Raw genomic sequence first — 15,226 nt, 5'->3', positions numbered from 1 at the left:
ATGTTGCTGCCTATAAATATTGTTCATTATTCTACCTGCTGTGCAGTATTCTATTATTGTAGAAGCCCCGGTCTATCCATTCTCCTGCTGGAAAACACTGGCAAGTAGTTTCCACATTTTTTGCCATTGTAAATACTGCCTCAGTAAACATCTTTATACATGTCTTCTTTTGCACGTGGTCATGAGTTTCTGGAGGGTGGACGGCTAATTGTGAAATTGCCATGTGGCCACTTTCTAGGCAATTTTCAGCAAGTTATATCCGCTTTGCTGCCATTTCCTCAACCATGAAATGTGTCCCCAGTTTATGACTTGGTAGCTCCCTCATAGAGAAAATGTGAGAACCTAAAATTTTAAATAATAATTCCAGAAAGTGTTTCCAATGCCCTAAAAGAAAAAATCAACTGTTCCTAGTGGATACATAGCTTATCCAGTGACACAATGGGAATTGTGGAAATGTAGAATGTTCTCTACTCTACCTATGATTGTCCTGGATGGCTCTGCACTCTCTGCCTGCTGTGCCCCTCACCTCACAATGGCCATCCAGACTGACCCTTTCTCCAACAAGTCCCTGACCCCACTGGGCTCCCCAGTCTGAGTTCTTTGGAGCTGACACTCCCTGTCCAGATCTGGTTTGGGCTCATCTCTGCAGCTGGCCCCAGGGCTTTTCCTTCGAGCCCATGAATGTCTCAGGCTGGTGCAAGGACTGGCATGGAGCTGGGCAGGAAGGCCACTTATATTTGAGACCTGTAGATTTTCTTACCGTTTCTTCTCTCCCCCTTTCTCTCTCTGTCTCTTTCTCTTTCTTTTTCTTTCTTTCTCTTTCTTTCTCTCTCTTTCTTTCTCTCTCTCTCTTTCTCTCTTTCTTTCTTTCCTTTCTTTCGTTTGTAGTTTAACCTAATAATTGAACTATTGATAAATTATTACATTTGGGAATACAAAATGTAGACTCCATACAAGCAAACAAGCGTCCCTTTGCTTGACACTTGGGGCAGTTCAATATAGAGAGATTTTTAGGTTCAGTCTGAAAGTCAAGACCTCCAGACCGCATGGCAAACGATGTAAGGCAGAAGACAATCTTATCTGGGGAAATTCCTGGTCTTTAAGCCAGCAACATGAAGGACTGGAAGAGCATGATGTGCTCTGTAAACCCGCAGCACTGCATTTCCTAGCTCGGCCCCACAATATGCCCCCACATCACCCTCCAGTTCGGCATTAGTTTCTTCCTAATGTCCACTCTGCCCGAACTGAGAAGCTGGGGCATGTGGAGACGCAGCTCCAGGTTCCTGGACGGGCTCAGCCACCCCCAGAAAGCTAATGAATTCTCAACCAGGGCTGCCAGATGCCCAAGAGACAGAGCAGGAGATGCCGGGGAAGGGGGCTTTCCTTGCAGTTCAGGAGGGCCCTGCCACAGGCCCAGAGTAGAAGGGAAAGCGGCTGGAAGCTGTGTTTTGGCGGTAAACAGTAATGTGGGGAGTGCTGCAGAGAAAGGCAGTCTTGGGGCTTCAAGCTGGAGAGCAGTCAGCTACACTCAGGACCTCTGGCCAGCCCTGCCTTCACCTGCTGTTTGGCCTGATCGTCTAACTTCTCTGATTCTCCACTACCCACTCCATATTACGTTTTTGAGACTTGTCAGTGTTTTACATTAGGGCTAACTGGGACGCATACAAATCTGGTAACTTGGCCATGGCGGGAAGGTAGGAAGGAGCAGAGCTGGCTGCAGGTGTCTGGTCCTGACCACTCCTCTATGCCACCCTTGAGGAGCTTGCTGACTTTCTCATGACGTTCTCCCATTTCCAGGAGCTGCAAGTGCGTTGTCCTAGCTGGAACACGGTGTCAACAATGGCAGACTAAGGCCAGAGGTGATGGCTTGAATGCCAGGCTGGGGTGCTGGGATTTTTCCTGAGGATTTCACAGGACAGAGGTTGGCTTGGAAAGACCAAGGTGGGGCTGAGGGACATTCCCCCTACTCCCAACCTCGGTGGGCTGTTGCAAGCCTGGAGGCCAGAGAAGACAGGGGCCTGGGATGCCGCGGGTGCAGGGGGAGGCAGTGAAAGAGATGGCTGCCTTCCGTAGAGCTGGTCGCGGAGGCAGAAGAGGAGGCTGTGGGGCGTGAGGTGGCCGGCGCCCGGGCTGGCCAATGGCCGGGCTGCGGCCCCTCCGCGGGGCGGGGTGGGCCTGGTGGGCGGGCGGGGCTCGGGGGGGTCTGGTGGGCGGGCGGGGCGCGGACTGCGGGCTCCCTTGGGTACCGGCGCTGCCGCACCCCGCCGCGTCCCGCACCCGCGGCCCGCCTACTGCGCCGCTCCCGCATCTGCACCCGGAGCCCGGCGGCCTCACGGCGGGAGCGAGCAGATCCAGTCCAGCCCGCAGGGCAACTCGGTCCAGTCGGGGTGGGTGAGGGGCGGCGGCGGGGGAGGGGACGACTCGGCTGAGCTCAGCCTCCCTTGGGTGGATGTGGGGCGGGGCTCTCGAGTAGGACCCGACGCCAAGGCGAGGAGGCTGACCTGTGCTCGGTCGACCCCAGGTAGGGGCTGAGAGAGGCTTGGGGTGGAAGTAGGGGTCGGGCACTCTGACCTGGTCGAGGAGGGGGTTAGGGTTTGAACCGGGGACAGAGTCTAGGTGAGCTGGGGCTTGGGAGCTATTAGCGTAGAGGATCCGGGTTCGGTTGCTCTGGCGAGGGCTCCAGCATCGCAGGTGAGGAGCAGAGCTCAGCTTGTGCTCGAGGATGGGGGTGCGGGGTCCTAGGGCGCTCGGGGCTCGGGCTGGAGCGGGTGGGGTCGCGTCTTTTCGGGTGTAGGGGAGCTGCGTTTTCAGGGGCCTCAGTTTCCTCCCGTCTCCGGGCGGGTGCGGGAAAGAGGGGCGCCAGGGGCGGGAGGCGGGGCGGAACGGGGCGGGGCGGCGGGCCGGGCGAGGGGGGTGGTCCGCGCGCCTCTGATCGCGTTCCGGGGCACACAGGCGGCGGCTGCGGGCGCAGAGCGGAGATGCAGCGGCTCGGGGCCACCCTGCTGTGCCTGCTGCTGGCGGCGGCGGTCCCCACGGCCCCCGCGCCCGCTCCGATGGCGACCTCGGCTCCAGTCAAGCCCGGCCTGGCTCTCAGCTACCCGCAGGAGGAGGCCACCCTCAACGAGATGTTCCGCGAGGTTGAGGAACTGATGGAGGACACGCAGCACAAATTGCGCAGCGCGGTAGAAGAGGTGGGTGCGCCCTGGCGGCGCGGGGCTCTGGGAAGCGCCAGACTGGGGGCAGCGAAGGCTGGGAAGGCATGGAAGAGCGCTGGCCAGGGACCTCGGGTCCCGCGCGGGGCCTGGGGAGGGCCGACAGCAGATGCGGAGTGGCCTGGAGGCAGAGCGGGGTGATCCCGACTCCCGCCTCGTTTTGCCTCCTTGCCAAAAAGTCTGGATCTGAGCCTGTCCACCGAGAGGCTCTGCAGCTGGACCCTACCTAGGTAGCTGGGGCCACCACCTGCCTGCAGTTGGCGTCAGGCATGCCGTTGGGCTTCCCTATTGTCAGCGGAGGTTTGCAGGGCCCCTGATATTCCAGCACTGTGGTTTCACAGAAACCCGGGGCAAGCTCCAGGCATCGCCAAGTTCTAGCTTGTCCGTTATGCTTTGAGCTTGTTAGGATGCCATTCAGGGACAAACAGGCAAAGAGCCTTGAGCTTTGCTGGCAGTCTGTCTGGGCTGTCTTGCTTCTCATGCAATGTGGGGGCAGAGAGGGAAGATGGAAATCCTAAATCTCAGCACCATATGAGTGGCGGATGAGGATGTGAAAGGCAATCCCCCCTCCATCCAACAGTGCTTCGCATTTGTGCTGGGCTCAGGTCCTCCTCTGCCACTCAGTAGCAGGGTGACATTGGGCAAATCACTTAATATCCTGCACCTCAGTTTCCTGTGAAAACTAAATGTCATATGTGTGGGCACCTGGCAAATAATAGGTGCGCAGTATTTAGCAACTATTATCAGATACCACAGTACCTTAGCAAAGCTTTGCCTAGCTTCTGCCCTCCATCACCTCCAGGTCTAAACACTGCGGGTGGCATCTTGTTCTGTCCTCTGTGATGGTCACCCACGGATGCCCAGGGCTGCCTGGGCAGGAGATGTCACTGGCCCAGCCCTCTCCATCCAGGTGCGGGGAGCTGTCCCTGGTGCCTGGGGTGGGTAGGCGTGGGCGCTGTTGGGCCCAATCTGTCTGTAGCCTGTGTCTAGAGCCATCCCAGTGAAGGAGTCAGCAGGAAACCAATGTCCAGGCTGGTTCACCCCGGTCTGGCTTCACATCCCTGCCGTCTCCAGCTTGATAGCCCCCTTGGGCAAAGCTTTAACTGCTGGCCCTTGTCTCCAGGGAGAAGTTGCTTTCTCCCCGCAGCCCTTCGTAGTTTGGGGCTATTTCCCCTCCCACTCCACAACAGTTAGCCTGTGGAGTTTGCAGTGAAGGGGGCACTGGCTTGGGAGGCAGTGAATTGGGCAGCTGTCCTTGAATATCCACTGGACAGGCCCAGATCCCAAGACCCATAATCTTTCGGTTTCCTGTGATTGCAAAACAATCACGACATGGAACAATTAAAGGGTGAAGGGATTCAGATAGGCCCCAATGTCTCTTAACTCTGCAGCTTCAAATTAAATGGAGTTCGCGATGCCTCTGGTTCTAGGGCAGGCCATCTGCTTTCCTTATCCAGGTTCTAGGACTTTCCCTCCTGCACACAGATTGTCAGTAAGACTGACTAAGTCACCTCTATGTTTTTGTGTCCACCACTGTTCAGAAAGTCTGCAGCGTGGTCCTCTGACGTTAGCTTCTGCTGAGGGAGGAGAGAGAGCAGCAAGGGCCTCCCCAGTCTCTTCTTGAGCAGAGCAGTGTGGGGCCCTGCAGGACCTAGTGACAGGGTCTTCTCCATGGGCGTTATCCAGACTGGATTTTGCCAAGACTCCAGCTTTCCTCCCTCTAGATGTGGCTCTGTGTAGGTTGGGGGGTTGAAGTTTGCCACCAGAGGAGATGTGGGCTGTCACTTCTACCCCACTCTTTCCCAGAGGTGTCCTCGCTGGCAGTGGGTACAGGATGAGAGAGGTTGAACACCGTGGCAGGAGAACAAGCAGTGGGGACTGATCTTCCCTCATCCAGTCCCTGCTCTGCCACTTACTGGCAGTGGCATTCTGAGTCTGAAGTGGGGAAATGTCCACCTTTTAGGGTAAGGTGAGAATTAAATGAGATGATGCAAGTAAAGCAAATCAGTGAGTTGGGAGCTGTCCCTGAATATCCACTGCTCAGGTCAAGAGCCCAAGATCCATGATCTTTGTTTCCTGTGATTGCAAAACTATCATGACATGGAACAATTAAAGGGTGAAGGGAGTCATATAGGCCCCAATGTCTCTTCACTCTGCAGCTTCAAATTAAATTGAGCTTGTGGTGTCTGTGGTTCTAGGGCAGGCCATCTGCTGACTGCCTAAAATGGGGTTAAGTAAAACAGGTGTAATACAGGTAGCTTCATTGTGAGGGGGCTGTAAGGATGACATGATGGTTGGTTGTAAATAAGTAATAGATATCATTATCATCATATTAGTAGTAGCAGTATGAATGATAACAAAACACCACTAGAGTCTGATAGATTCTCAATAAAATCTGTCTTTTAAAATATCTTAAACCATTAAAAATCAATCTTAAAATATTAAAAGTATCTTTTAGATATCTTCAAAAATAGAATACAATAGATTGTTTATAGACTGTGGTTACTAGTATTAACTTTTTGTGGAGACTGCCAGAATGCCCCTTAAATCTCATAGACATAGGATAATTGGTATTTAGTCATTGTTCAGGGGAAAAATCAAAAAGGACCTGGGCCAGATGCATTATTTGTTTACATAGTTGAATCATGAATCTGCTTTCAAGTAACTTCCTGGCATTTTCAATGTTCCAGCTGACTCAAGCTGTTGAAGTTTCTTAAGGGGAAGGACAAAGCAGCTCTACTTGTATGGTCATTATTGGGAGAAGCAAATCTTCAAATGCCTTCAATCTGGGATATTCCTACTTTCCTGTGCTACTATTCCGTATGCTACCAATCAATGTATTCTGAAGATATAACCACTCTGTTTCTCCTCCCCTCATGGCCAGTTCTGTAACTCACTAGTTTTGGAATGTTCTTACTGCCTCACCTATTCCTAGCAAGAACTCCAATTCCAAGCCTGGATTCATCTCTTCAATTTTTCCTACTATACCCCTTTTGCAGACACACAGATTTAACCAACTATAAGTGCCATTTTTAATAGCATTCACATTCCTCCTCTATGAAACAGCTCCTTTTGCTTCAGACTTAAGTTTCTCTTGCTAGTGGCAATAATAGTTGCGGTTGAAATTTCCATTGTAAACTATACTTTTAGTTCATGGTGCCATTTAAGAACCGTTAGCTCATTCTGTTGAAATAACCAGTGGCTGAGCTGGGGGGAAAAGTTTTATAAAAAGACTATCTGCTCAGCCCAGAGCAAATTCTAGGTTTGGCAACTTGTCAATTATTTGAAAGCCAAACTGATCCCGATGGGAATTTAAAAAACACTAAAGCATTCTCTTCTTCTGGGTGGGTCCTCTCCAGCACCTTCAGTCTTCTCTTCCCAGCTGCGTTTTTTCTATCACTAACCAGAGTGGTAACTGAGGGCAAGGTCTCTTGCTTTTAAGAAAAGTCGTTTTCTTGCCCGCTCTGTCTTCTATCTCAGCCCCATTTCTTCTTCCCTTTGTTGGCAAGCTCTTCAAACACGTGATATCAACTGTCTGCTCTTCCTGCTTCTAGCTACCCATTCCCTTCAGAACTCTGGCAAAACAAACTGGCTTCTTTTGAAACTGACTTCTTAAAGGGCAACATGATAAAAACAGCTGTGTATTTCATCTTTGCTGTGTGGCAGATAGTGTATTTTATGCCTTAATTCTTATATCTACTTTATGGTCCTTAATTCTTACATCTACTCAACAAAGTAGGACATCCCTATTTTACAAATGAGTAAGCTGAGGTTTAGTGGGATTTGGTATCTTGCCCAAAGTCATACAGCTACTTTGTGGCAGAGCCAGGACTTGAACTCACCTTGTCTGACTCCAGAATCCTGGTACTTTCCACTGTGTTCCTCTCCGAGGATGCTGCAGGCAATGACTTGACTCACCCAGTGGCCATCTCTCAGTGGCTTGATCCTTCTAGACTTAGAGTCTTTCCCACCTACAAGGTCCCTACCCAGAGGTAGCTCCCATCTCCTAGACCTAATTCTAGTCGGTTCCCTGACTCCCCTCTCTTTCTGGTCTACTCTTTATATTATTTTCCCGCTAGCCTTCTGGAACTTGCTGTAGTTCGCTATTGCCTGGAACAGAGATTCTTAACTGGGGATCAGAGGGAGGGGAGGGAAATCCTCAGAATCATCCGAGAAGCTCAGTATTATCAGGGTCTCATCTTTAGAAATCCCAATTCAGCGGGTCCATGAAGGGATCCAGATATTTCAATTTTTTAAACTTTTGGACCGGACTCTGTAATCACAGCTTCCCCATAAGGTTGCTGTGAATATTCAAGGCATCTGGTGCAACGACTCAGACACAGTCAATGCCCCAAACGTGGGGGCTGTTCTTAGAATTATTATTGTTATGAAGCCAGTGATCAAGTTTCAAACATCTCAGCAGCCATCTCAGAATCCAGCACAGCACTGTGTGCACTGCGGCCACTGACTAAGTCCTTGTTGAGCCTTCCTGCCTACCACGTTTTATTCACGCTTTGAGTTTAGTGTTTTTGTGTTGCATTGAGACATGAGGATTCTTTCCTCTTATCCTCCTCAGCTCAGCAAACCTGGTGGTTAAAGCAGGGGCTCATCTAGTACTTAAGGGGATAGAGGACAGTGATTTTTTTTAAATAGGAAAATACTTTTTGAGCATTCTTTTAAAAAAAAATAAAAATAGCCCATAGTCAAAAATAGTAGTGTTGGAAAATTGCCAACTATCAAGTAGAACTTCTCTTTGTGTCTCTCATTTGAAATTCCTAGAGAGAGTATCTGATTGGCTCAATTAGTCTATGATGTGGCCTCCCTTTGGGTCCCATCAGCTGTGAACAGGTCACATTGTGAACTGCCCACTCACCAGGGCCAGGACAGGGTGATAAATCTGGAAGGGGAAGTTGGGTGCAGATATGAGGTCACTGACATATCTGGTATAGATGTTATGGAGGATCATGAGCCTGGAGGATTTGAGGACAGCGGCCACAGAAACCTGACATCAGAGAAGAACATATGTTCAAGAAGAGCAGAAGGGGTGTGGACCCCGGGAACTGGTTAACGGACCCTCTACAAGGGTCCCTCTGCGAGGATTTCCTACAAGGGTCCCCAGGAGGTAGGGTGGGGAAGGAGACACAGCTGTGGCCCTACCTACAGGGAATAAGTTTAGGTTCCCTCCATCCCCTGACCCTACCACCACCACCAACAGGTCCTGCCACACGGACTTAAGAGCAAATAGTGTATTTGGGATGTGCTGCCAGAAAACACTAGCAGGAAGTGGGAAAGTGTGATGAAAGAAAGGAAAGACAATCAACGGTATGCCTGCAAGCAGGTTACTGCTGCAGGCATCTAGGGCTCCATCCCACTGGGGGCCTCAGAGGGAGACTACGTAGATTCTACATGCTTTAGAATTGTCTAGCGAAGGGAGAAGCTAGACTGTTTACCTCCATAGCCTGCCTCTGATTGCTAGGATGTTAACTCCCTAGCACTTGGGGCCTATGCAGAGTGAGCATACTTTGGTGACCAGAGAACGCCCTCAGAGAGAGACAGAGTTGGTTGTTGGCATGTACGGGAACTGGATGCAGGTCACCTCCAGATTAGGCCACCAGGAGATGGGCAGGGCATCAACAGTGTTTTTACAGGGAGCAAGACTATCTAATGGAAACATGTTCAAATCCAAGCTCCACCCTTTTCTGGGACCCTGGGGAATTTATCTAGTCTTCCTGAGCCTCAGTTTCCCTATTTGTAATATGAGGACACTAACACCCACCTCCCAGAGAGGTTGTGAAATTTAAATGCTGTAATATATGTAAAACATTTAGTATAATATCTTATCATAGTGAGTACTCAATAGCACCTATCATCATCATCATTCTTTGTAATTGCAGAAGAGGAAAAGAGATTTTTTTTTCTAATAGACTCTCATTTGTAACAAGAGAAAATAATTTTGCTCATTAAATTCATCGATTTAATAGATGGAGGCAGAAGAAGCTGCTGCTAAAGCGTCATCAGAAGTGAACCTGGCAAACTTACCTCCCAGCTATCACAATGAGACCAATATAGACACGAAGGTTGGAAATAATACCATTCATGTGCACCGAGAAATTCACAAGGTAAGTCATGGCCAGCACTTCCTCCTTTCTATAGCGTCCAGTCCCATCAGAGAACTAAGGTTTTTTTGTTTTTTTGTTTTTTCATATGTGATATACAAGCCCAAAATACAATTGAGAATCATAAAATACAGATTGAAAACCAGAAGGAGTAATGTCACTGTTTAAAGTGGAGAGACAATGTATCAGGATCCTAAACTGCTTTTGCATTTAAGCAATATATTTAACCCTAGGCTTCCTGCCAGTCCGGTTGCAAAGGAATGTCCAGGGATTATCATTTGAAAAAAAGAAAGCAAATGAATGTCTAAAAAGACCCTTTCCTAGCACTGAATTTGTGGAATTGATCTATCTCATAGGTTTTTATGTATGTCTCAGTAGGGATTGAACTAGAGACCATGTTATGGTGAATTGACCCTCACTTTTTTTTAGGAGGAATGTAAATATGATATACCCCATTTCCAAAAGAGAAACCCTCTATTGCTACAAAATTAAACATTCGTTTGCTGGTTGTGCATTCAAAATTCTATAGCACATTTTTCCCCAAACTACCACCTGTCTGACTGCCTCTTGGTCTAACATCATGCATGAAGAACAACCAGGTTCATTCCCATTCTGACCTGATGAAGAAAGCTCTGCAAATCTCAAGGAACATAGCACTAGCTTGCCCCTGGTGTGCAGTGTCTCTGACATGATTTGGCAAGACTCTGAGAGCAAACTGCCTAAGACTGTGTGCTGTGCAGATATTCAGGGTCGTTGTTAGCATCCCGTTGTGAATGTCAAGGAGCCTGCCCCCTCAGCTCATCTCAACTCCTGTGTGCAAGGCCACAGTGGCTTTCACAAAAGAGCCTCACTTTTATTCAAGTGCCCAGGTAATTACTTGGTTGAAACAATAGTGTTTCTGTGCCACAGAGCATAGGGGATCAATTTTTATGTGCTGTTGCCTTGACTATAAAGTAGCTTTTGTGTGGCACTTCTCCCACTGCATAGTAATGGGCTCAGTTAGATGGATCAGCTACAGAGTGTATCCTCCAGGTAAATGAATGAGTTTACCCACAGAACTTAATCCTTTGGCATTGCTCATCTGCGACTGAAGAATGTTTTCAAAGTGATTGTTTTATTCTTGTCAAAACCAATATCAAGCCATCCTTTCTGACAATAATTAACCAAGAGGTTTGGTTGCTTCTTAAAGTTGCTTCTTGTAAATGTCAGAATACCTGAGTGTGAGTCCTACCAGCCACGAGTGTGATTTTTGAAAAATTACTTAAATGTCCTGATTCTCACTAACTGCATTTATGAAATAAGGATATCAACATCTACATTACAATATTGTGCAGGTCAAATGACCTAAAGTATATGAAAGCTCATTGTGAACTGTAAAGTGCAATGCAAAAACCAGTTTTCTTATTATTACTGTTATTATAATCGTTATGTCATCAACACAGTGCAGTAGTTCTCAACTGGGTTTTATAGAACACTAATCTTCAGCCAGGCGTGATGGCTCATGCCTGTAATCCCAGCACTTTGGGAGGCTGGGGCGGGTGGATCACTTGAGGTCAGGAGTTCGAGACCAGCCTGGCCAACATGGTGAAACCCCATTTCTAATAAAAATACAAAAAAAAAAAAAATTAGCCTTAGCTGGGCATGGTGTCACATGCCTATAATCCTTAGGAAACTGAGGCAGGAGAATCACTTGAACCCAGGAGGCGGAGGTTGCAGTGAGCCGAGATCATCGCACCACTGCACTCCAGTCTGGGTGACAGAGCGAGACTCTGTGTCAAAAGACAAGCAAGCAAACAAACAAACAAAAAACACTAGTCTTAATGCAATGCTTCATGATAGAAGAGCTCAGTAGTAGTGAAACATCTGGAAAACATATATTCTTCTTCTGGAGATTTAAGAAAAACAAATTGTTATAATAAAGGTTCTAATAAGTCATGCAACCCATACATATAGGCTTGTAGAAGTTTTAAAAACATGACATTGGTTAATTCTATAAAAAGCTGGCATAAAGGAAGAGATCATTTCTTTTGGGGAGAGGAATTATTTAGGTAAAAATGAAAAAGCATGGCGATTAAGACGTGGTCCTTACCTTCTCAGATCTAGAATTTGATTCCCTTCTGCAAATTAGTACAAGAGTTTCCACTTTGTCCTGGCTGCAGATTCCTGTGATATTAGAGCTGGCAGAGACCTTAAAGATGATGTAGAAGTGAGAAAATTTTGAATCAGAGAAAAGATATGATTTGTTCCGGGTGACATACTAGATGGTTATTGGCGACTGAGACAGAGCTCAGAGAACACACATCTCCCAGCTCCTGAGCCAGCATCTTTTCTTTTCTTTCTTTCTGTTTGTTGTTTGTTTGTTTGTTTTTGAGATGGAGTCTCACTCTATCACCCAGGCTGGAGTAGCGCAGTGGCATGATTTCGGCTCACTGCAACCTCTGCAGCCCAGGTTCAAGCGATTCTCCTGCCTCAGCCTCCCGAGTAGCTGGGATTATAGGCACTTGCCACTGTGGCTAAATTTTGTATTTTTAGTAGAGATGGGGTTTCACCATCCTGGCCAGGTGACCAAACATCTTTTCTGTCCTTCGTCACCAAACCAGACATTAGACATGACCTTTCATGGGGCAGGAACAGTCTGTGTTCTATGTTAGACTTAGTTTTGAGATGCCTGCACCTGGTTACAGAATCAGAGGTCGATAACAGATAGAGGAATATTGGAACAAGCATTTCATTGTACTTAAGCACTTTCTTGATGAAATGAAACCATTCACTAGAATCAGGTAGGGCTGCTAGAGCTAAAACCTGCTTGCTTTTCATGAAAGATGTTCAACTAGACACCCAGACTTGTAATTTGTCAAAAATAAAGTTGACATTGAGTTTCAAGTGATGAGCCCCAAGAAAGATAGAAACAGCTGACATCTTTGAGCATTTTGCTGGCTGTCAGGCACTGTGCGGAGTGATTTCTCTGGATCGCCTCATTTCCTCCTCATAGCAACCCTATGAGGCTGACTCTGTTAACATCTCTTATCACTGTGCCCAGGGGAAGCCGTCCATCTCACAGCTGCTGGGGGAACTCAGAAAGAAAGCGGGGTGGGCATTTCGACTCCTATACTGGATGCTCCTGCTTCAGAAAATGGAAAACAAAACACAAAAACAGCTTGTGGAATTTGTCCAGAATTCCTTCTATTTTACTTTCATTGTACCTGTTTTGCTATAGATAACCAACAACCAGACTGGACAAATGGTCTTTTCAGAGACAGTTATCACGTCTGTGGGAGATGAAGAAGGCAGAAGGAGCCACGTAAGTTGTCATTTCCCCTGTACTTGCACCCCGACACACTCACTTTCATTTTCATTCAGTTTGCCAACAATGACTCAGATGCAGACCATGGGCAGGAGGGAGTGGAGTCTCCTGACTCATTTCTACCAAGATTCCTCAATTCCTACATTTCTGACCAGACAGATGCAGTCCAGTAACAGGTTGCGCCTCCATGCACTTGGCATCAGAAACAACAGAGAAATTAAATTGAGTGGTCATTTGCATGGCCCATCTCAGCTTTGAAAGGTGTACAAGCAAGTACCAGACATGTTGACTGGGACTTTGGTGACAGACCTGGTGTATCAGGTGGTGAAATCCCCAAAGCCTCTGGGATGGCTACCCCTTTTGTAATCCCACCTCTGGTCAGGCAGTTTGAGAACAAGAACACCTTATGTGGAGCCCAATGGCCTAAAGGGAAAATGGCTGTCCATCCATTCCAGGGCTAGTCTCTGGTCCCCTGTGATTGCTTCTGTTAGTTGCCTGTTGCTTAGTCCAGAGGCAGAATGGATTTCACAGAATTATAGAGTCATAAATTTGGAAGGGGCATGATTTCACAGAAAGAAAACCTGGGAACAGGTCGGAGGATAACCCGGTTGAAGTCACTGGTCTCCTAACTCCCAGACCAGAGGTGGCTCAACTGCATTTCATCTTCCTAAAGATATGCTGGCTTCAGATGCACACGCCTGCTGAGGAGTGGCCAGCAGGGAAAGTGTGCCTTTTTTATGAAGACCGCAGGAAGCTAGCCCCCCCTGTATCCAGATGGCTTATGCATCCTCAGCCTTCCCAGGGCACTGAGGATTTTCTCCACCTCTTTCGGTCTGATGGATGGAAGAGAACCAGTGTACAGATGACAGTTAGGAAGGTGGTGTTGTCTTGGTTAGTAGCTGATGGATTTTTTCCCTTGTTTTTGGCACAGTACTCAAATGCCGGGAGCTGGCCGACATTTACAGCAGGCTGGGGGTCCAGTTGGCTGTGTGCAATGGTAGTGACCTACCATTCAAGGGAGCCTGGGGATCGGGGGAGGAACTGTGCAGTGAAGTGGAAAGGGTACTGGCTGTGCAGTCTAGAAGCCCCATTTTGTCACCTACCAGCTAGGGCACCTCAGTTTCCCCATCTTCAAGTGAGGTAACAATGTCCATCATCTCTCCTAGCCCTGGCAGCACAGAAGCCTCTGAAACAAAGACAAGATTAACTAAGGCAGGGATGGAAGAGAGGCCAGCTTCCAAAGGTGGGAAGAGAGAGAAGAAAGCAAAACAAAAACCAGCCAGCCGTAGGATATGATCATGGTCCTAGAGGGAAGTGGTTTAGAGTGTTCCAGATCTCAGGCTGTGTTTGGGGTTTGATGAAGGATTGAGGCCTGAGCAGAGTTGTAGAATGAAAAGGGCAGGGGAAGCAGTACTCACAGGGCTGTGAATTAGGAAAAAAGCCTTTGTTCTCAAGTCAAAAAAAACTTGATCTATCATTGCACAATGGTATAGCTGTGCTCTGGGGAGGGCAGCAGCCGTGCCTGTGAGCACACCTGCGCCTGCTGGAGGACCAAGTATACATGAGGCTGCCACACGTGCATCCCATGCTGCCCCCTCCAACCCTTCAACGAGGCAACTGTGTTCAGTTGGTGCCTTTTAGTCAGGGGAACTGAGACTCTGAGAGTGGGATGGGGAAGAGACAAGATCTTGAACATGCCAAGGACATGCTTGGGGCAGAAACCGGTTGCCTGCACTTTTGTGCTGTGTGTCACTTTTCCCAAGCATGCATGGCCTTGTGTGCCCCTGTGTACTCTGCTTCAGATCTCATCTGGGAGGCCCAGAATCTCCACACCTGCCCACGCAGTCTCCTGTGGGCATTGTGTGATGGAGGACACACCTTGGCCCCCTTGTGCAGGGCAGAATCTGAACCCCCATATACGACAGTCCTGAGAATGCAGGAGGTTGAAGGGAGCAGTAGATCTAAGAAGCCCACGTGCTGGAGGCTCGCCGAGGTTGTCTTGATGCCTGCTCAGACCCTCGGGATATGAGCATATTGGGTTTCTATATGAGACTAAATTCCTGTTTGATTAACTAGAAGGGAGACCTGGGGCGTCTGATGCTTGACTGGCCAGTGTCTGGACGATCCCAGAGGGCTTTGGAGAACAGATTGGAGACTTTTCAAGCCACCTGTGAGAGGGATGTCATATGGCAGAGAATGTGGCATGTGTGCCTTACTACAGAGCTGCACTCATTGTCGGAGTGGCTTGCCCAGAGTCAGGGAAGTGAGATCTAGTTTCCCACGTCCACAGAATTCTTTCATTCAACCACGTTCCTATTCCTGGGCTCTCCGTCGTCCTAACACAGTTGATCTAGGGCTTCAGCATCATCTTTACAGAGACACGGAGCTCTTTTTCTGAATAGAAAGTGATAAAGACTAGTTTACTATCAAAGGAATGCAGGGGACTGTGCCTTGTCACCACTGTCTCATTCTATCATTTGGCAATTTAATGGTTTTTACAGTTGGCTCTGAAACGCATTACACATTGCAGAAACTTTCTCTCAGAGGGAAAAGGGAGATTTGCCATGGCAAAGGACAAATCATATGCTGTGTAA

General features: G+C 48.2%; 1 protein-coding gene across 5 annotated transcripts in view; it reads left to right on the top strand.

Annotated features, from left to right (window-relative positions):
• Positions 1–1,749: 1,749 nt before the first annotated feature.
• Positions 1,750–15,226, top strand: part of DKK3 (dickkopf WNT signaling pathway inhibitor 3) — a 46,390-nt gene continuing 32,913 nt past the window's right edge. The window contains exons 1-4 of one of the 5 annotated variants that reach the window (XM_030829504.1): positions 1,750–1,941; positions 2,953–3,191; positions 9,194–9,331; positions 12,546–12,629. In XM_030829504.1, the coding sequence (XP_030685364.1) occupies positions 1,872–1,941; positions 2,953–3,191; positions 9,194–9,331; positions 12,546–12,629 (531 nt within the window). In that variant the 5' untranslated portion in view covers positions 1,750–1,871. Of the gene's footprint in view, positions 1,942–2,051; positions 2,692–2,952; positions 3,192–9,193; positions 9,332–12,545; positions 12,630–15,226 lie in introns of those variants that run through there. The other 4 variants (XM_030829507.1, XM_030829503.1, XM_030829506.1 and 1 more) reach the window with 4 other exon arrangements.

This window comes from Nomascus leucogenys, chromosome 15, assembly GCF_006542625.1.
Source record: "Nomascus leucogenys isolate Asia chromosome 15, Asia_NLE_v1, whole genome shotgun sequence".
Taxonomy (NCBI): domain Eukaryota; kingdom Metazoa; phylum Chordata; class Mammalia; order Primates; family Hylobatidae; genus Nomascus; species Nomascus leucogenys.
This window is presented reverse-complemented; position numbering and strand designations above follow the sequence as displayed.